At 44.7% G+C, this 23,391-nt stretch overlaps 1 protein-coding gene and 1 long non-coding RNA gene across 6 annotated transcripts in view; both read left to right on the top strand.

The window, feature by feature from the left end:
- The window catches only part of LOC145861718 (uncharacterized), a 2,014-nt gene extending 996 nt beyond the window's left edge, over positions 1-1,018 (top strand). Inside the window, exons 1-3 of the long non-coding RNA XR_014381337.1 lie at positions 1-333; positions 395-491; positions 559-1,018. The exon at positions 1-333 is cut by the window's left edge and continues 996 nt beyond it. This is a non-coding gene — a long non-coding RNA (uncharacterized LOC145861718). The remainder of the gene's footprint in view (positions 334-394; positions 492-558) is intronic.
- wipi2 (WD repeat domain, phosphoinositide interacting 2) overlaps positions 1-4,124 on the top strand; it is an 81,301-nt gene extending 77,177 nt beyond the window's left edge. For all 5 annotated transcript variants that reach the window (XM_082964658.1, XM_082964660.1, XM_082964661.1 and 2 more), the window contains 2 exons: positions 1,025-1,122; positions 3,988-4,124. In XM_082964658.1, the coding sequence (XP_082820784.1) occupies positions 1,025-1,122; positions 3,988-4,103 (214 nt within the window). In that variant the 3' untranslated portion in view covers positions 4,104-4,124. The remainder of the gene's footprint in view (positions 1-1,024; positions 1,123-3,987) is intronic.
- The last annotated feature ends 19,267 nt before the right edge of the window (positions 4,125-23,391 follow it).

Here is a 23,391-nt window from a genome sequence, read left to right as displayed (position 1 = left end):
GGTAACACTGATGGAGCAACACAGGTAACACTGATGGAGCAACACAGGTAACACTGATGGAGCAACACAGGTAACACTGATGGAGCAACGCAGGTAACACTGATGGAGCAACACAGGTAACACTGATGGAGCAACACAGGTAACACTGATGGAGCAACACAGGTAACACTGATGGAGCAACGCTGATGGAGCAACACAGGTAACACTGATGGAGCAACACTGATGGAGCAACGCAGGTAACACTGATGGAGCAACACAGGTAACACTGATGGAGCAACGCAGGTAACACTGATGGAGCAACACTGATGGAGCAACACTGATGGAGCAACGCAGGTAACACTGATGGAGCAACACAGGTAACACTGATGGAGCGACGCAGGTAACACTGATGGAGCTAACACTGATGGAGCAACACTGATGGAGCAACACAGGTAACACTGATGGAGCAACACAGGTAACACTGATGGAGCAACACTGATGGAGCAACGCAGGTAACACTGATGGAGCAACACTGATGGAGCTAACACTGATGGAGCAACAGCTGATGGAGCAACGCAGGTAACACTGATGGAGCAACACAGGTAACACTGATGGAGCAACACTGATGGAGCAACACAGGTAACACTGATGGAGCAACACAGGTAACACTGATGGAGCAACACTGATGGAGCAACACAGGTAACACTGATGGAGCAACACAGGTAACACTGATGGAGCAACACAGGTAACACTGATGGAGCAACACAGGTAACACTGATGGAGCAACACAGGTAACACTGATGAAGCAACACTGATGGAGCAACACAGGTAACACTGATGGAGCAACACTGATGGAGCAACACAGGTAACACTGATGGAGCAACACTGATGGAGCAACACTGATGGAGCTAACACTGATGGAGCAACACTGATGGAGCAACACTGATGGAGCAACGCTGATGGAGCAACACTGATGGAGCAACACTGATGGAGCAACACTGATGGAGCAACGGTTTATGAAATGAAATCATTCTGTGTTCCTCAGGTTGGACGGCAGTGCTGAGCCGCCCAATGAGATCCTGGAACAGGGGTCACATGACCGACCCCTTACTGCACAGGCCTACAACACTGCTGGGATGAAAGGTACACGCCCACAGGACAACCGCTAGGCTACCTGGGCCGGCGGGTAGAGGGGCCGGCGGGTAGAGGGGCCGGCGGGTAGAGGGGCCGGCGGGTAGAGGGGCCGGCGGGTAGAGGGGCCGGGCGGGTAGAGGGGCCGGCGGGTAGAGGGGCCGGCGGGTAGAGGGGGGCGGGTAGAGGGGCCGGCGGGTAGAGGGGCCGGCGGGTAGAGGGGCCGGCGGGTAGAGGGGGGCAGGTAGAGGGGCCGTAAGGTAGCGGTAGAGGGGCCGGGTAGAGGGGCCGGCGGGTAGAGGGGCCGGCGGTAGCCTAGTGGTTAGAGCGTTGGGTCAGTAACCGAAAGGTTGCTGGTTCGAATCCCCGAGCTGACAAGGTAAAAATCTGTCGTTCTGCCCCTGAACAAGGCAGTTTATTTATCCTTTATTTAACCAGGCAGTTAAGAACTAATTCTGATTTTCAATCACAGCCGAGGAACAGTGGCCTTGTAGTAGTACTGAACTTACTGACAGAACTTGGTCTGGTAGCAGCAGGGTAGTATCCCAGCAGGGTAGTATCCAGCAGGGTAGTATCCCAGCAGGGTAGTATCCCAGCAGGCAGGGTAGTATCCCAGCAGGCAGGGTAGTATCCCAGCAGGCAGGGTAGTATCCCAGCAGGCAGGGTAGCATCCCAGCAGGCAGGGTAGTATCCCAGCAGGCAGGGTAGTATCCCAGCAGGCAGGGTAGTATCCCAGCAGGCAGGGTAGTATCCCAGCAGGCAGGGTAGTATCCCAGCAGGCAGGGTAGTATCCCAGCAGGCAGGGTAGTATCCCAGCAGGCAGGGTAGTATCCCAGCAGGCAGGGTAGTATCCCAGCAGGGTAGTATCCCAGCAGGCAGGGTAGTATCCCAGCAGGCAGGGTAGTATCCCAGCAGGGTAGTATCCCAGCAGGCAGGGTAGTATCCCAGCAGGCAGGGTAGTATCCCAGCAGGCAGGGTAGTATCCCAGCAGGCAGGGTAGTATCCCAGCAGGCAGGGTAGTATCCCAGCAGGCAGGGTAGTATCCCAGCAGGCAGGGTAGTATCCCAGCAGGCAGGGTAGTATCCCAGCAGGCAGGGTAGTATCCCAGCAGGCAGGGTAGTATCCCAGCAGGCAGGGTAGTATCCCAGCAGGCAGGGTAGTATCCCAGCAGGCAGGGTAGTATCCCAGCAGGCAGGGTAGTATCCCAGCAGGCAGGGTAGTATCCCAGCAGGCAGGGTAGTATCCCAGCAGGCAGGGTAGTATCCCAGCAGGCAGGGTAGTATCCCAGCAGGCAGGGTAGTATCCCAGCAGGCAGGGTAGTATCCCAGCAGGCAGGGTAGTATCCCAGCAGGCAGGGTAGTATCCCAGCAGGCAGGGTAGTATCCCAGCAGGCAGGGTAGTATCCCAGCAGGCAGGGTAGTATCCCAGCAGGCAGGGTAGTATCCCAGCAGGCAGGGTAGTATCCCAGCAGGCAGGGTAGTATCCCAGCAGGCAGGGTAGTATCCCAGCAGGCAGGGTAGTATCCCAGCAGGCAGGGTAGTATCCCGGCAGGCAGGGTAGTATCCCAGCAGGCAGGGTAGTATCCCAGCAGGCAGGGTAGTATCCCAGCAGGCAGGGTAGTATCCCAGCAGGCAGGGTAGTATCCCAGCAGGCAGGGTAGTATCCCAGCAGGCAGGGTAGTATCCCAGCAGGCAGGGTAGTATCCCAGCAGGCAGGGTAGTATCCCAGCAGGCAGGGTAGTATCCCAGCAGGCAGGGTAGTATCCCAGCAGGCAGGGTAGTATCCCAGCAGGCAGGGTAGTATCCCAGCAGGCAGGGTAGTATCCCAGCAGGCAGGGTAGTATCCCAGCAGGCAGGGTAGTATCCCAGCAGGCAGGGTAGTATCCCAGCAGGCAGGGTAGTATCCCAGCAGGCAGGGTAGTATCCCAGCAGGCAGGGTAGTATCCCGGCAGGCAGGGTAGTATCCCAGCAGGCAGGGTAGTATCCCAGCAGGCAGGGTAGTATCCCAGCAGGCAGGGTAGTATCCCAGCAGGCAGGGTAGTATCCCAGCAGGCAGGGTAGTATCCCAGCAGGCAGGGTAGTATCCCAGCAGGCAGGGTAGTATCCCAGCAGGCAGGGTAGTATCCCAGCAGGCAGGGTAGTATCCCAGCAGGCAGGGTAGTATCCCAGCAGGCAGGGTAGTATCCCAGCAGGCAGGGTAGTATCCCAGCAGGCAGGGTAGTATCCCAGCAGGCAGGGTAGTATCCCAGCAGGCAGGGTAGTATCCCAGCAGGGTAGTATCCCAGCAGGCAGGGTAGTATCCCAGCAGGCAGGGTAGTATCCCAGCAGGCAGGGTAGTATCCCAGCAGGCAGGGTAGTATCCCAGCAGGCAGGGTAGTATCCCAGCAGGCAGGGTAGTATCCCAGCAGGCAGGGTAGTATCCCAGCAGGCAGGGTAGTATCCCAGCAGGCAGGGTAGTATCCCAGCAGGCAGGGTAGTATCCCAGCAGGCAGGGTAGTATCCCAGCAGGCAGGGTAGTATCCCAGCAGGCAGGGTAGTATCCCAGCAGGCAGGGTAGTATCCCAGCAGGCAGGGTAGTATCCCAGCAGGCAGGGTAGTATCCCAGCAGGCAGGGTAGTATCCCAGCAGGCAGGGTAGTATCCCAGCAGGCAGGGTAGTATCCCAGCAGGCAGGGTAGTATCCCAGCAGGCAGGGTAGTATCCCAGCAGGCAGGGTAGTATCCCAGCAGGCAGGGTAGTATCCCAGCAGGCAGGGTAGTATCCCAGCAGGCAGGGTAGTATCCCAGCAGGCAGGGTAGTATCCCAGCAGGCAGGGTAGTATCCCAGCAGGGTATCCCTCCACCCTGACCCTTGACCTCTGACCCATGTCCTCTCCTCAGGTTACTGTGAGGAGGCGGGTGCAGTGGGAGGGGCGGGACTAGAGGATGACCTCAGCGATCTGCGATTGGACGATGAGAATGAGGAGCAGCCGCCACTCATCCTGGAGACGGACTGACTGACGGCCACAGAAACCAATCAGAGAGCCCCTCTGGTGCTGCTAGGAAACATGGAGGGTGGGATTAACAACTCTCAGCGTTCAACAGCGCCTCTGTCCGTCTGTCTGTGGATGTACATGTTTCTCCCCTCCTCCCTTCTCTCTCCCTCCCTCCCTCTCTCCCTCCCTCCCCTCTCTGTCTCCCCCCTCCTCCCTCTCTGTCTCCCCCCTCCTCCCCCTCCTCCTCTCTCTCTGTCCCCCCTCCTCCCTCTCTCTCTCCCTCTCTGTCTCCCTCCCTCTCTGTCTCCCCTCCTCCCTCTCTGTCCCCCCTCCTCCCTCTCTCTCTCCTCCCCTGTCTCCCCCCCCTCTGTCTCCCCCCTCCCTCCCTGTCTCCCCCTCCTCCTCTCTCTCGCTCTCCCCTCCCTCCCTCCTCTGTGTCCCCCCCTCCTCCCTCTCTCCTCTCTCCTCCCTCCCTCTGTCTCCCCTCCTCCCTCTCCTCGTCTCCCCCCTCCTCCCTCCCTCTCTGTCCCCCTCTCCTCCCTCCTCCCTCTCTCCTCCCTCTCTGTCTCCCCCCCCCTCCCGTCTCCTCCCTCCCTCTCCCCCTCCTCCCTCTCTGTCTCCCCCCCCTCCCTCTCCCTCCCTCTCTCCCTCCCTCCTCCCTCTCTCCTCCCTCTCTGTCTCCCCCCCCTCCCTCTCTCCTCCCTCCTCCCTCCCCCTCCTCCCTCTCTCCTCCCTCTCTGTCTCCCCTCCTCCCTCTCTCCTCCCTCTCTGTCTCCCCCCCTCCCTCTCTCCTCCCTCTCTGTCTCCCTCCCCCCTCCCTCCCTCCTCCCTCCCTCTCTCCCTCCCTCTCTCCTCCCTCCCTCCTCCCTCTCTCCTCCCTCCTCCTCCCTCTCTGTCCCCCTCCCTCTCCCTCCCTCTCTGTCTCCCCCCTCCCTCTGTCTACCTGTGCAGGCGACTCTGTAGCTTTGCATGTACATGTGCCAAGACCAGAACGCTACGCACCGCTCTAACAAGGACCTCTGAAGTGTGTGTGTGTGTGTGTGTGTGTGTGTGTGTGTGTGTGTGTGTGTGCTGGGCATGTACATTAGCATACCTTAGCTTCCCAGTCGCTCACTGGCTACCCAATCAGATGAAGGCTCAGTGGACAAGCCCCCGCCCCCCCCTCTCTCTCTGAGGCCTTCAGACATTGGCAGATGAAATCGATTGACAGATCAGTCAGACCAGTGTCTGATCGGGTGAGGAATTACGCCATTTTTCTCTGAGGTGTGTGTGAGGACTCATCGTGTGTGTGTATAACCTGTTTTAGCATGGACATTGCCATCGTCCACCATTTTAAAGTAGTCAGCTGGGTGGATTCCTATTGGATGGTGCTGATTCCTCCGTCAGGGATGGTTAGCCAATAGAGGCCTACATTCCTGGGAGGTGATTGGGTCAGAAAACAACAGGTAGTGACGTCATCCAGAGCGGGGCATGTCCACTGGGTCTCGTCGGGACACACGCCTTCCCATGATCCTCTGGGGGTGAGGCGGAGCGGCTAGACGGACGGGGGGGTCACGTGACCAGACGTTTCCTAATGATTCATGGGGTTTTGTTGTTTTGTATAAAATGTTGAAACGTGTCGATGGTGAAATAAATAAAGTTCATGTTGATGTAACAGACATGTCTCGCCGTCCTTCATGTTGATGTCCTCTCTCTCTCTCTCTCTGTCTCTTCCCTCTCTCTCTCTCTCTCTCTCTCTTCTCTCTCTCTCTGTCTCTCTCTCTCTCTCTGTCTCTCTCTCTGTCTCTCTCTCTCTCTCTGTCTCTCTCTCTGTCTCTCTCTCTCTGTCTCTCTCTCTCTCTCTCTCTCTGTCTCTCTCTCTCTCTCTGTCTCTCTCTGTCTCTCTCTCTCTGTCTCTCTCTCTCTCTCTGTCTCTCTCTCTCTCTCTTCTCTCTCTGTCTCTCTCTCTGTCTCTCTGTCTCTTTCTCTCTCTCTCTCTCTGTCTCTCTCTCTGTCTCTCTCTCTTCTCTCTGTCTCTTTCTCTCTGTCTCTGTCTCTCTCTCTCTGTCTCTCTCTCTGTCTCTCTCTCTCTGTCTCTCTCTGTCTGTCTCTCTCTCTTTGTCTGTCTCTCTCTTTGTCTCTCTCTCTCTCTGTCTCTCTCTCTGTCTCTCTCTCTCTGTCTCTCTCTCTCTGTCTCTCTCTCTCTCTCTGTCTCTCTCTCTCTCTCTGTCTCTCTCTCTGTCTCTCTGTCTCTTTGTCTCTGTCTCTGTCTCTCTCTCTCTGTCTCTCTCTCTTTGTCTCTCTCTCTCTGTCTCTCTCTGTCTGTCTCTCTCTCTTTGTCTGTCTCTCTCTCTCTCTGTCTCTCTCTCTTTGTCTCTCTCTCTGTCTCTCTGTCTCTCTCTCTCTCTCTGTCTCTCTCTCTCTGTCTCTCTCTCTTTGTCTCTCTCTCTCTGTCTCTCTCTCTCTGTCTGTCTCTCTCTTTGTCTCTCTCTCTCTCTGTCTCTCTCTCTCTGTCTCTGTCTCTCTCTCTCTGTCTCTCTCTGTCTCTCTCTCTCTCTGTCTCTCTCTCTGTCTCTCTCTCTCTGTCTCTCTGTCTCTCTCTCTCTCTATTAGAGGACTCGAAACAAACTACAGATGCATCCAAGGAGTTTTGTAGAGTCACAAGCTTGATGTAGTCATTGCATGCAAGGGATATGGGCCCAAATATATATATATCTATATAATATATAAATATGGAGGTAAAATAGTGCCTTAAGTGTACAAGCATGTAAAGTATGATTTGCACCTGTATAATATAAGCTGCACTTGTATAATCAGTTTTGGGACTTATTTTGGACATAAATGCAACACTCGAAAGGGTTAGTAACATGTTTTGTGAAGAATCCTTGGAAACGTAACTTGATATGTGAATACATTTTAAATAAAATTTGTAAGAATGCAACTCTTTATTTGTTTTTTTTTTTTACTAAACCTGCGCCTGGTGAATCTTCTGTGAGTCAGAACAACATTTGCAGATGTCCGATCTGTGCTCTCTGTGAGTTGTGTTGCTAATTTACTGACTGACTTTTAACCCTCTGCCAAAGTGTTTTGTAGTGTAGTAAAAAATAAATGATTGTAAGAGCTGCTCTTCAAGGAAGCAGCAGAGGAACAACACCCATGGTAGGCCAAGGTTTTTACTTCTACTGACCAATCAGGTAAAGTGTTGTCATTTCTGGAATGTCCTTTGACGTTTCACGAGGTTCCGGTGATTCTGGAGGTGCGCTGCTTTACACTGTGTTAAATATGAATCATATTTGTTAAAATTACTAGCAAAATCATGTCATGAGGTTTAGGTTTATGACCCCGCCCCCCCCATAAATACCTTTCTCTCTTCCCCTCTCTCTCTCACTCTACTGAAGGACTGTTGAATAGTTAAACATAGAGAGTCTGGGAACATCAAACAAGTGGGGGGGAAGGAACCATATTTCGGTAACAGACATTATGACTGATGATTTATTTATTTCACCTTCATTTAACCAGGTAGGCCAGTTGAGAACAAGTCCTTTATTTAACCAGGTATGCTAGTTGAGAACAAGTCCTTTATTTAACCAGGTAGGCTAGTTGAGAACAAGTCCTTTATTATTATATTATGACCCCCCCCCCCCCCCCATAAATACCTTTCTCCCTTCCCCCTCTCTTACTGACCCTACTAAAGGACTGCTGTCCTGTTAAATATAGAGAGTCTGGGAACATCAAACAAGTGGGGGGGGAAAGGAACCATATTTCGGTAATAGAACCAGTTGAAAATATGTGTTGGAACTTAATGAATAGGATGTCAGGTCGGTTGTCGTCTGAGACATTATGACTGATGACAGGACGACATAAACTGTACCTGGGAAAGTATACACCCTCTAGTTATCAGATTCACATGGAATCGTTGTGAAATTTAAATGTTTAAATATGAAACTATTTGTGAAAAGATGAAATGTAAAATTTAGCTTCTTAATAATGAGAGAACGGTTTGTCATAGAGTAAAACTATGCTCAACTCAGTAGGCCCCGCCCATGTGAACAGACATTGGTTATAAACTATGAAACACGCCCTTCTCTCCGCCTCCTATATAAAGCCCTTGACGAAAACGTACCGTTCTGTTCCCGAGGACGTTCGGGCGACGGTCCGTACGTTTTCAAAAGGGCTCAGATAATAAGCTGTTCCAAGGACGTGAGGAATTCCCCACGTCGAAAGGACAAAGACCACCTACAGAACTAAGCCAACCTCCGCAAGAACCTAACGGAATTAGCATCGAATTTCAACGTGAAGGTGACGACCTACACCCCCGGGAAGAATGAATTTCGACTATACCAACCAGAATATAGCATGAGCTTTAAAAGTATGGCAACTTGGTGGGAACTTTGAACTCTTATTCACTGAAGAAGTGATAGCTCCTAGCCGTCGCGTTAGCAACAGCAGCTGTAGACGTGGGCTAGGAGAGGACGGACAGAGTAACTGGTCTACCACACGACGACGGTACTACCAAGTATCCATTCTACCACCAGAGATCCATGCTGGATAAAAAAAATAAAAAAAACGGCCTTCCATCGACGACCAATCTACCGAAGCGCAGCTCAGAGTCAATATTTATTGCATTCTCCTTAATTCAAATGGGCGGTAAATTTAGAATTGCGTAAGATACTGTATTTACGATGATAGCGTAGCTTCTCCCTTTTGTTCCTCAGTCTTCCCGCTCTTTCACTCAAACCCAACCCCCTTCTCTTTGAGTAACAAGCCGCTATATCGACTCCGTTCACCAGGTCCATCAATGTATGATTCATTCTGTGTGATTAGTTAGGTATTTAGTAAATAAATAATTAAACCCAATTTTGTATTGATGATTCAACTTGTTAGCCAGAGTTCGTGAAGATAACCAAGAATTTACAACTTTCAGATGAGACTGAAATAAGGTGAGGATTAATATTGACTGCTATTGATGTAAAATATTACTAAGTCTTTTAAGAGTTTATTCGGAAGATAACAGCTCTATAAACACTCTTTCGTGGTGCCCCGACTTTCTACTTAATTACATTTACATGATTAGCTCAATCAGGTAATATTAATTACGGAGAAGTTATTTTATAGAATAGCATGTCATATCACTTAATCCGGCATAGCCAAAGACACGACAATAATCTTCATAGAATTTGAAATACACAGCAAGGCGTTGGTGAGGAAGACGACGGGAAGAATTAAAACAAGTGTTTCCACATAGCATAACCACTACAAAGCTGATGCTAGCTAGCTAGCCTCTTTTCTATTGAAATTGCATGACTGTTTAGCTAGCTAGCTAGCTAGCCTCTTTTCTATTGAAATTGCATGACTGTTTAGCTAGCTAGCTAGCTAGCCTCTTTTCTATTGAAATTGCATGACTGGTTAGCTAGCAAGCTAGCTAGCCTCTTTTCTATTGAAATTGCATGACTGGTTAGCTAGCTAGCTAGCTAGCCTCTTTTCTATTGAAATTGCATGACTGGTTAGCTAGCTAGCTAGCTAGCCTCTTTTCTATTGAAATTGCATGACTGTTTAGCTAGCTAGCTAGCTAGCCTCTTTTCTATTGAAATTGCATGACTGTTTAGCTAGCTAGCTAGCTAGCCTCTTTTCTATTGAAATTGCATGACTGGTTAGCTAGCTAGCTAGCTAGCCTCTTTTCTATTGAAATTGCATGACTGGTTAGCTAGCTAGCTAGCTAGCCTCTTTTCTATTGAAATTGCATGACTGGTTAGCTAGCTAGCTAGCTAGCCTCTTTTCTATTGAAATTGCATGACTGGTTAGCTAGCTAGCTAGCTAGCCTCTTTTCTATTGAAATTGCATGACTGGTTAGCTAGCTAGCTAGCTAGCCTCTTTTCTATTGAAATTGCATGACTGGTTAGCTAGCTAGCTAGCTAGCCTCTTTTCTATTGAAATTGCATGACTGTTTAGCTAGCTAGCTAGCTAGCCTCTTTTCTATTGAAATTGCATGACTGGTTAGCTAGCTAGCTAGCTAGCCTCTTTTCTATTGAAATTGCATGACTGGTTAGCTAGCTAGCTAGCTAGCATTAGAGCCTTCTGGCTAGCCTGTATCCAGGTTTTGTTGTTCACTTGTAGATGAGCAGTGGAGCCATATGGTTTTCTGACCCTGTCCTCATTTTTGTTATCCCTTATCCCTGTACCTGAAGATACTTACCTTTAGTTATACTTACCTGAAGATACTTACCTTTAGTTACTTACCTGAAGATACTTACCTTTAGTTACTTACCTGAAGATACTTACCTTTAGTTACTTACCTGAAGATACTTACCTTTAGTTATACTTACCTGAAGATACTTACCTTTAGTTACTTACCTGAAGATACTTACCTTTAGTTACTTACCTGAAGATACTTACCTTTAGTTTAGTTACTTACCTGAAGATACTTACCTTTAGTTACTTACCTGAAGATACTTACCTTTAGTTACTTACCTGAAGATACTTACCTTTAGTTACTTACCTGAAGATACTTACCTTTAGTTACTTACCTGAAGATACTTACCTTTAGTTTAGTTACTTACCTGAAGATACTTACCTTTAGTTTAGTTACTTACCTGAAGATACTTACCTTTAGTTATACTTACCTGAAGATACTTACCTTTAGTTATACTTACCTGAAGATACTTACCTTTAGTTTAGTTACTTACCTGAAGATACTTACCTTTAGTTACTTACCTGAAGATACTTACCTTTAGTTTAGCTTACCTGAAGATACTTACCTTTAGTTACTTACCTGAAGATACTTACCTTTAGTTACTTACCTGAAGATACTTACCTTTAGTTTAGTTACTTACCTGAAGATACTTACCTTTAGTTTAGTTACTTACCTGAAGATACTTACCTTTAGTTTAGTACTTACCTGAAGATACTTACCTTTAGTTACTTACCTGAAGATACTTACCTTTAGTTTAGTTACTTACCTGAAGATACTTACCTTTAGTTACTTACCTGAAGATACTTACCTTTAGTTACTTACCTGAAGATACTTACCTTTAGTTATACTTACCTGAAGATACTTACCTTTAGTTACTTACCTGAAGATACTTACCTTTAGTTTAGTTACTTACCTGAAGATACTTACCTTTAGTTTAGTTACTTACCTGAAGATACTTACCTTTAGTTTAGTTACTTACCTGAAGATACTTACCTTTAGTTTAGTTACTTACCTGAAGATACTTACCTTTAGTTTAGTTACTTACCTGAAGATACTTACCTTTAGTTACTTACCTGAAGATACTTACCTTTAGTTACTTACCTGAAGATACTTACCTTTAGTTTAGTTACTTACCTGAAGATACTTACCTTTAGTGTTTTCTTCTCCAGAACCGTTTGACCAATAGGCACCAAGTTTGTTATATTTATGGATGGACATCTTCCAATGCAATATTTTACAACAATATGGCCACAATAAGACAATATTTACAACAATATGGCCACAATAACACAATATTTACAACAATATGGCCACAATAAGACAATATTTACAACAATATGGCCCTAGCAATATTTACACAATATACTTACACAATATTTAGCAACAATATACCTGACAATATTTACAACAATATGGCCACAATAAGACAATATTTACAACAATATGGCCACAATAACACAATATTTACAACAATATGGACACAATAAGACAATATTTACAACAATATGGCCACAATAAGACAATATTTACAACAATATGGACACAATAAGACAATATTTACAACAATATGGCCACAATAAGACAATATTTATAACAATATGGCCATAATAAGACAATATTTACAACAATATGGACACAATAAGACAATATTTACAACAATATGGCCACAATAACACAATATTTACAACAATATGGCCACAATAACACAATATTTACAACAATATGGCCACAATAAGACAATATTTACAACAATATGGCCACAATAACACAATATTTACAACAATATGGCCACAATAAGACAATATTTACAACAATATGGCCACAATAAGACAATATTTACAACAATATGGCCACAATAACACAATATTTACAACAATATGGCCACAATAAGACAATATTTACAACAATATGGCCACAATAACACAATATTTACAACAATATGGCCACAATAAGACAATATTTACAACAATATGGCCACAATAAGACAATATTTACAACAATATGGCCACAATAAGACAATATTTACAACAATATGGCCACAATAAGACAATATTTCAACAATATGGCCACAATAAGACAATATTTACAACAATATGGCCACAATAAGACAATATTTACAACAATATGGCCACAATAACACAATATTTACAACAATATGGCCACAATAAGCCAATATTTTCCAAGACTCAACAACAATATGGCCACAATAAGCCAATATTTACAACAATATGGCCACAATAAGACAATATTTACAACAATATGGCCACAATAAGCCAATATTTACAACAATATGGCCACAATAAGCCAATATTTACAACAATATGGCCACAATAAGCCAATATTTTCCAAGACTCAACAACAATATGGCCACAATAAGCCAATATTTACAACAATATGGCCACAATAAGACAATATTTACAACAATATGGCCACAATAACACAATATTTACAACAATATGGCCACAATAAGACAATATTTACAACAATATGGCCACAATAAGACAATATTTACAACAATATGGCCACAATAAGACAATATTTACAACAATATGGCCACAATAAGACAATATTTACAACAATATGGCCACAATAACACAATATTTACAACAATATGGCCACAATAAGACAATATTTACAACAATATGGCCACAATAAGCACAATATTTACAACAATATGGCCACAATAAGCCAATATTTACAACAATATGGACACAATAACACAATATTTACAACAATATGGCCACAATAAGACAATATTTACAACAATATGGCCACAATAAGACAATATTTACAACAATATGGCCACAATAAGACAATATTTACAACAATATGGCCACAATAAGACAATATTTACAACAATATGGCCACAATAAGACAATATTTACAACAATATGGCCACAATAAGACAATATTTACAACAATATGGCCACAATAAGACAATATTTACAACAATATGGCCACAATAACACAATATTTACAACAATATGGCCACAATAACACAATATTTACAACAATATGGCCACAATAAGACAATATTTACAACAATATGGCCACAATAAGACAATATTTACAACAATATGGCCACAATAAGACAATATTTACAACAATATGGCCACAATAAGACAATATTTACAACAATATGGACACAATAAGACAATATTTACAACAATATGGCCACAATAAGCCAATATTTACAACAATATGGCCACAATAAGACAATATTTACAACAATATGGCCACAATAAGCCAATGCGCTTGACTGACGAGAGATTTTTTCCTGTCTAACAGTGCCCCCATGTGGCCAAACTGAACCATACTCTACAGGTTAGCTAGACTCATATCCCTTAGTATGTGTGCCAAATTTCATCACTCTTGAGTCAAATAGAGTGAAGAGATATAAACATGTACCCGTTATATAGCGCCGCCGTGTGGTCGATCTGAATGTGTTTAATTAGGTTGAGTCTCGGCAGTACATTTGGAACACGTGGTACCAAGTATGTTTACAGTATGAATATCCGTGTCTGATTCATAGGCGTCAATGTTCCCGGACCACGCCCACATGAATGTTTATTGGTCAGTAGCATCCGTGTTGTCTTGACATACTATTCTGGAAAAATATTGCTAATGAGCGAGCTTGGTCCATAGATGCCACATGTCAAAGTTCATCCAGATCCGGCACAGTGGTTCAAATTCAAAATGGTGGATAAATCCATTACGGCGGACCTCGTGGGTCCGTGAGGTAAATGTGTTCCTTGTGAGAAGAGGGGACCCGACGCACTGAATTTCAGGACTCTAGGTCATATGGGGTGAGGGGGGCGTGACCTTTCAAAGCTTTCCATTTCAAACACCCGTTATATAGCGCCACCTTGTGGTCAATTGGCACGGTATGGTCATCTACAAGACCCTGCTAGGTAAAGTCCCCCCCTTATCTCCGCTCACTGGTCACCATAGCAGCACCCACCTGTAGCACGCGCTCCAGCAGGTATATCTCTCTGGTCACCCCCAAAGCCAATTCCTCCTTTGGCCGCCTTTCCTTCCAGTTCTCTGCTGCCAATGACTGGAACGAACTACAAAAATCTCTGTAACTGGAAACACTTATCTCCCTCACTAGCTTTAAGCACCAGCTGTCAGAGCAGCTCACAGATCACTGCACCTGTACATAGCCCATCTATAATTTAGCCCAAACTACTACCTCTTCCCCTACTGGATTTATTTATTTTATTTATTTTGCTCCTTTGCACCATATTATTTATATTTTAACTTTGAACTTTCTTCAAACTACAAATCTACCATTCCAGTGTTTTACTTGCTATATTGTATTTACTTTGCCACCATGGCCTATTTATTGCCTTTACCTCCCTTATCTCACCTCATTTGCTCACATTGTATATAGACTTATTTTTCTACTGTATTATTGACTGTATGTTTGTTTTACTCCATGTGTAACTCTGTGTTGTTGTATGTTGTCGAACTGCTTTGCTTTATCTTGGCCAGGTCGCAGTTGTAAATGAGAACTTGTTCTCAACTGGCCTACCTGGTTAAATAAAGGACTTGTTCTCAACTAGCCTACCTGGTTAAATAAAGGACTTGTTCTCAACTAGCCTAACCTGGTTAAATAAAGGACTTGTTCTCAACTAGCCTACCTGGTTAAATAAAGGACTTGTTCTCAACTAGCCTACCTGGTTAAATAAAGGACTTGTTCTCAACTGGCCCACCTGGTTAAATAAAGGACTTGTTCTCAACTAGCCTACCTGGTTAAATAAAGGACTTGTTCTCAACTAGCCTACCTGGTTAAATAAAGGTAAAATAAATAAAAAATAAATAAATAATAAATTGTACGAGAGGTTTGTTGGGCTATGTGAGAGGGGTGTTTGTTTAGAGTGATTCGGGGTTTGTTGGGCTATGTGAGAGGGGTGTTTGTTTAGAGTGATTCGGGGTTTGTTGGGCTATGTAAGAGGGGTGTTTGTTTAGAGTGATTCGGGGGTTGTTGGGCTATGTAAGAGGGGTGTTTGTTTAGAGTGATTCGGGGTTTGTTGGGCTATGTGAGAGGGGTGTTTGTTTAGAGTGATTCGGGGTTTGTTGGGCTATGTAAGAGGGGTGTTTGTTTAGAGTGATTCGGGGGTTTGTTGGGCTATGTGAGAGGGGTGTTTGTTTAGAGTGATTCGGGGTTTGTTGGGCTATGTGAGAGGGGTGTTTGTTTAGAGTGATTCGGGGGTTTGTTGGGCTATGTGAGAGGGGTGTTTGTTTAGAGTGATTCGGGGTTTGTTGGGCTATGTGAGAGGGGTGTTTGTTTAGAGTGATTCGGGGGTTTGTTGGGCTATGTAAGAGGGGTGTTTGTTAAGAGTGATTCGGGGTTTGTTGGGCTATGTAAGAGGGGTGTTTGTTTTATGTGTTTCGGGGTTTGTTGGGCTATGTAAGAGGGGTGTTTGTTTAGAGTGATTCGGGGTTTGTTGGGCTATGTGAGAGGGGTGTTTGTTTAGAGTGATTCGGGGTTTGTTGGGCTATGTGAGAGGGGTGTTTGTTTAGAGTGATTCGGGGGTTTGTTGGGCTATGTAAGAGGGGTGTTTGTTTAGAGTGATTCGGGGTTTGTTGGGCTATGTAAGAGGGGTGTTTGTTTAGAGTGATTCGGGGGTTTGTTGGGCTATGTGAGAGGCCTCATATCTACAATACATTTAGTGTGTTACCTCAGACCACATATCTACAATACATTTAGTGTGTTACATCAGGCCACATATCTACAATACATTTAGTGTGTTACATCAGACCACATATCTACAATACATTTAGTATAATACCCTAATGCATTCACTCCCCCTATATCCTATCTATACCCTAATGCATTCACTCCCCCTATACCCTATCTATACCCTAATGCATTTACTCCCCCTATACCCTAATGCATTTACTCCCCCTATACCCTAATGCATTTACTCCCCTATACCCTCTCTATACCCTAATGCATTTACTCCCCCTATACCCTATCTATACCCTAATGCATTCACTCCCCCTATACCCTATCTATACCCTAATGCATTACCCCCCCTATACCCTATCTATACCCTAATGCATTTACTCCCCCTATACCCTATCTATACCCTAATGCATTCACTCCCCCTATACCCTATCTATACCCTAATGCATTTACTCCCCCATACCCTATCTATACCCTAATGCATTTACTCCCCCTATACCCTATCTATACCCTAATGCATTCACTCCCCCTATACCCTATCTATACCCTAATGCATTTACTCCCCCTATACCCTATCTATACCCTAATGCATTCACTCCCCCTATACCCTATCTATACCCTAATGCATTTACTCCCCCTATACCCTATCTATACCCTAATGCATTTACTCCCCTATACCCTATCTATACCTAATGCATTTACTCCCCCTATACCCTATCTATACCCTAATGCAGTCACTCCCCCTATACCCTATCTATACCCTAATGCATTTACTCCCCCTATACCCTATCTATACCCTAATGCATTTACTCCCCCTATACCCTATCTATACCCTAATGCATTTACTCCCCCTATACCCTATCTATACCCTAATGCATTTACTCCCCCTATACCCTATCTATACCCTAATGCATTTACTCCCCCTATACCCTATCTATACCCTAATGCATTTACTCCCCCTATACCCTATCTATACCCTAATGCATTTACTCCCCCTATACCCTATCTATACCCTAATGCATTTACTCCCCCTATACCCTATCTATACCCTAATGCATTTACTCCCCCTATACCCTATCTATACCCTAATGCATTTACTCCCCCTATACCCTATCTATACCCTAATGCATTTACTCCCCCTATACCCTATCTATACCCTAATGCATTTACTCCCCCTATACCCTATCTATACCCTAATGCATTCACTCCCCCTATACCCTATCTATACCCTAATGCATTTACTCCCCCTATACCCTATCTATACCCTAATGCATTCACTCCCCCTATACCCTATCTATACCCTAATGCATTTACTCCCCCTATACCCTATCTATACCCTAATGCATTCACTCCCCCTATACCCTATCTATACCCTAATGCATTTACTCCCCCTATACCCTATCTATACCCTAATGCATTTACTCCCCCTATACCCTATCTATACCCTAATGCATTTACTCCCCCTATACCCTATCTATACCCTAATGCATTTACTCCCCCTATACCCTATCTATACCCTAATGCATTCACTCCCCCTATACCCTATCTATACCCTAATGCATTTACTCCCCCTATACCCTATCTATACCCTAATGCATTTACTCCCCCTATACCCTATCTATACCCTAATGCATTTACTCCCCCTATACCCTATCTATACCCTAATGCATGTACTCCCCCTATACCCTATCTATACCCTAATGCATTTACTCCCCCTATACCCTATCTATACCCTAATGCATTTACTCCCCCTATACCCTATCTATACCCTAATGCATTTACTCCCCCTATACCCTATCTATACCCTAATGCATTTACTCCCCCTATACCCTATCTATACCCTAATGCATTTACTCCCCCTATACCCTATCTATACCCTAATGCATTTACTCCCCCTATACCCTATCTATACCCTAATGCATGTACTCCCCCTATACCCTATCTATACCCTAATGCATTTACTCCCCCTATACCCTATCTATACCCTAATGCATGTACTCCCCCTATACCCTATCTATACCCTAATGCATTTACTCCCCCTATACCCTATCTATACCCTAATGCATGTACTCCCCCTATACCCTATCTATACCCTAATGCATTTACTCCCCCTATACCCTATCTATACCCTAATGCATTTACTCCCCCTATACCCTATCTATACCCTAATGCATGTACTCCCCCTATACCCTATCTATACCCTAATGCATTTACTCCCCCTATACCCTATCTATACCCTAATGCATGTACTCCCCCTATACCCTATCTATACCCTAATGCATTTACTCCCCCTATACCCTATCTATACCCTAATGCATGTACTCCCCCTATACCCTATCTATACCCTAATGCATTTACTCCCCCTATACCCTATCTATACCCTAATGCATTCACTCCCCCTATACCCTATCTATACCCTAATGCATGTACTCCCCCTATACCCTATCTATACCCTAATGCATTTACTCCCCCTATACCCTATCTATACCCTAATGCATTTACTCCCCCTATACCCTATCTATACCCTAATGCATTCACTCCCCCTATACCCTATCTATACCCTAATGCATGTACTCCCCCTATACCCTATCTATACCCTAATGCATTTACTCCCCCTATACCCTATCTATACCCTAATGCATTTACTCCCCCTATACCCTATCTATACCCTAATGCATTTACTCCCCCTATACCCTATCTATACCCTAATGCATTTACTCCCCCTATACCCTATCTATACCCTAATGCATGTACTCCCCCTATACCCTATCTATACCCTAATGCATTCACTCCCCCTATACCCTATCTATACCCTAATGCATGTACTCCCCCTATACCCTATCTATACCCTAATGCATTTACTCCCCCTATACCCTATCTATACCCTAATGCATTTACTCCCCCTATACCCTATCTATACCCTAATGCATTTACTCCCCCTATACCCTATCTATACCCTAATGCATGTACTCCCCCTATACCCTATCTATACCCTAATGCATGTACTCCCCCTATACCCTATCTATACCCTAATGCATTTACTCCCCCTATACCCTCTCTATACCCTAATGCATTCACTCCCCCTATACCCTATCTATACCCTAATGCATTCTCTCCCCCTATACCCTATCTATACCCTAATGCATTTACTCCCCCTATACCCTATCTATACCCTAATGCATTTACTCCCCCTATACCCTATCTATACCCTAATGCATTTACTCCCCCTATACCCTCTCTATACCCTAATGCATTCACTCCCCCTATACCCTCTCTATACCCTAATGCATTTACTCTCCCTATACCCTATCTATACCCTAATGCATTTACTCCCCCTATACCCTATCTATACCCTAATGCATTTACTCCCCCTATACCCTATCTATACCCTAATGTATTTACTCCCCCTATACCCTATCTATACCCTAATGCATTTACTCCCCCATACTCTATCTATACCCTAATGCATTCACTCCCCCTATACCCTATCTATACCCTAATGCATTTACTCCCCCTATACCCTATCTATACCCTAATGCATTCACTCCCCCTATACCCTATCTATACCCTAATGCATTTACTCCCCCTATACCCTGTCTATACCCTAATGCATTCACTCCCCCTATACCCTATCTATACCCTAATGCATTTACTCCCCCTATACCCTATCTATACCCTAATGCATTTACTCCCCCTATACCCTATCTATACCCTAATGCATTTACTCCCCCTATACCCTATCTATACCCTAATGCATTTACTCCCCCTATACCCTATCTATACCCTAATGCATTCACTCCCCCTATACCCTATCTATACCCTAATGCATTTACTCCCCCTATACCCTCTCTATACCCTAATGCATTTACTCCCCCTATACCCTATCTATACCCTAATGCATTTACTCCCCCTATACCCTATCTATACCCTAATGCATGTACTCCCCCTATACCCTATCCAAACCCTAATGCATTTACTCCCCCTATACCCTATCTATACCCTAATGCATTTACTCCCCCTATACCCTATCTATACCCTAATGCATTTACTCCCCCTATACCCTATCTATACCCTAATGCATTTACTCCCCCTATACCCTATCTATACCCTAATGCATTTACTCCCCCTATACCCTATCTATACCCTAATGCATTTACTCCCCCTATACCCTATCTATACCCTAATGCATGTACTCCCCCTATACCCTATCTATACCCTAATGCATTTACTCCCCCTATACCCTATCTATACCCTAATGCATGTACTCCCCCTATACCCTGTCTATACCCTAATGCATTTACTCCCCCTATACCCTATCTATACCCTAATGCATGTACTCCCCCTATACCCTATCTATACCCTAATGCATTTACTCCCCCTATACCCTATCTATACCCTAATGCATTTACTCCCCCTATACCCTGTCTATACCCTAATGCATGTACTCCCCCTATACCCTATCTATACCCTAATGCATTTACTCCCCCTATACCCTATCTATACCCTAATGCATGTACTCCCCCTATACCCTATCTATACCCTAATGCATTTACTCCCCCTATACCCTATCTATACCCTAATGCATGTACTCCCCCTATACCCTATCTATACCCTAATGCATTTACTCCCCCTATACCCTATCTATACCCTAATGCATTCACTCCCCCTATACCCTATCTATACCCTAATGCATGTACTCCCCCTATACCCTATCTATACCCTAATGCATTTACTCCCCCTATACCCTATCTATACCCTAATGCATTTACTCCCCCTATACCCTATCTATACCCTAATGCATTCACTCCCCCTATACCCTATCTATACCCTAATGCATGTACTCCCCCTATACCCTATCTATACCCTAATGCATTTACTCCCCCTATACCCTATCTATACCCTAATGCATTTACTCCCCCTATACCCTATCTATACCCTAATGCATTTACTCCCCCTATACCCTATCTATACCCTAATGCATTTACTCCCCCTATACCCTATCTATACCCTAATGCATGTACTCCCCCTATACCCTATCTATACCCTAATGCATTCACTCCCCCTATACCCTATCTATACCCTAATGCATGTACTCCCCCTATACCCTATCTATACCCTAATGCATTTACTCCCCCTATACCCTATCTATACCCTAATGCATTTACTCCCCCTATACCCTATCTATACCCTAATGCATTCACTCCCCCTATACCCTATCTTTACCCTAATGCATGTACTCCCCCTATACCCTATCTATACCCTAATGCATGTACTCCCCCTATACCCTATCTATACCCTAATGCATTCACTCCCCCTATACCCTCTCTATACCCTAATGCATGTACTCCCCCTATACCCTGTCTATACCCTAATGCATTTACTCCCCCTATACCCTATCTATACCCTAATGCATGTACTCCCCCTATACCCTATCTATACCCTAATGCATGTACTCCCCCTATACCCTATCTTTACCCTAATGCATGTACTCCCCCTATACCCTATCTATACCCTAATGCATGTACTCCCCCTATACCCTATCTATACCCTAATGCATTCACTCCCCCTATACCCTCTCTATACCCTAATGCATGTACTCCCCCTATACCCTATCTATACCCTAATGCATTTACTCCCCCTATACCCTATCTATACCCTAATGCATTTACTCCCCCTATACCCTATCTATACCCTAATGCATGTACTCCCCCTATACCCTAATGCATGTACTCCCCCTATACCCTATCTATACCCTAATGCATGTACTCCCCCTATACCCTACCCATACCCTAATGCATTCACTCCCCCTATACCCTATCTATACCCTAATGCATTTACTCCCCCTATACCCTATCTATACCCTAATGCATGTACTCCCCCTATACCCTATCTATACCCTAATGCATGTACTCCCCCTATACCCTATCTATACCCTAATGCATTTACTCCCCCTATACCCTATCTATACCCTAATGCATGTACTCCCCCTATACCCTATCTATACCCTAATGCATGTACTCCCCCTATACCCTATCTATACCCTAATGCATGTACTCCCCCTATACCCTATCTATACCCTAATGCATTTACTCCCCCTATACCCTATCTATACCCTAATGCATTTACTCCCCCTATACCCTATCTATACCCTAATGCATGTACTCCCCCTATACCCTATCTATACCCTAATGCATGTACTCCCCCTATACCCTATCTATACCCTAATGCATTTACTCCCCCTATACCCTATCTATACCCTAATGCATTTACTCCCCCTATACCCTATCTATACCCTAATGCATTCACTCCCCCTATACCCTATCTATACCCTAATGCATGTACTCCCCCTATACCCTATCTATACCCTAATGCATTTACTCCCCCTATACCCTATCTATACCCTAATGCATGTACTCCCCCTATACCCTATCTATACCCTAATGCATGTACTCCCCCTATACCCTATCTATACCCTAATGCATGTACTCCCCCTATACCCTATCTATACCCTAATGCATGTACTCCCCCTATACCCTATCTATACCCTAATGCATGTACTCCCCCTATACCCTATCTATACCCTAATGCATGTACTCCCCCTATACCCTATCTATACCCTAATGCATTTACTCCCCCTATACCCTATCTATACCCTAATGCATTTACTCCCCCTATACCCTATCTATACCCTAATGCATGTACTCCCCCTATACCCTATCTATACCCTAATGCATGTACTCCCCCTATACCCTATCTATACCCTAATGCATGTACTCCCCCTATACCCTATCTATACCCTAATGCATTTACTCCCCCTATACCCTATCTATACCCTAATGCATGTACTCCCCCTATACCCTATCTATACCCTAATGCATGTACTCCCCCTATACCCTATCTATACCCTAATGCATGTACTCCCCCTATACCCTATCTATACCCTAATGCATTTACTCCCCCTATACCCTATCTATACCCTAATGCATTTACTCCCCCTATACCCTATCTATACCCTAATGCATGTACTCCCCCTATACCCTAATGCATTTACTCCCCCTATACCCTATCTATACCCTAATGCATGTACTCCCCCTATACCCTATCTATACCCTAATGCATGTACTCCCCCTATACCCTATCTATACCCTAATGCATGTACTCCCCCTATACCCTATCTATACCCTAATGCATTTACTCCCCCTATACCCTATCTATACCCTAATGCATGTACTCCCCCTATACCCTATCTATACCCTAATGCATTTACTCCCCCTATACCCTATCTATACCCTAATGCATGTACTCCCCCTATACCCTATCTATACCCTAATGCATGTACTCCCCCTATACCCTATCTATACCCTAATGCATTTACTCCCCCTATACCCTATCTATACCCTAATGCATTTACTCCCCCTATACCCTATCTATACCCTAATGCATGTACT

This window comes from Salmo salar, chromosome 18 (genome assembly GCF_965601325.2).
Source record: "Salmo salar chromosome 18, fSalSal1, whole genome shotgun sequence".
Lineage (NCBI taxonomy): Eukaryota > Metazoa > Chordata > Actinopteri > Salmoniformes > Salmonidae > Salmo > Salmo salar.
The sequence above is the reverse complement of the archived record's forward strand: the minus strand, read 5'-3'. Positions and strand labels throughout refer to the sequence as shown.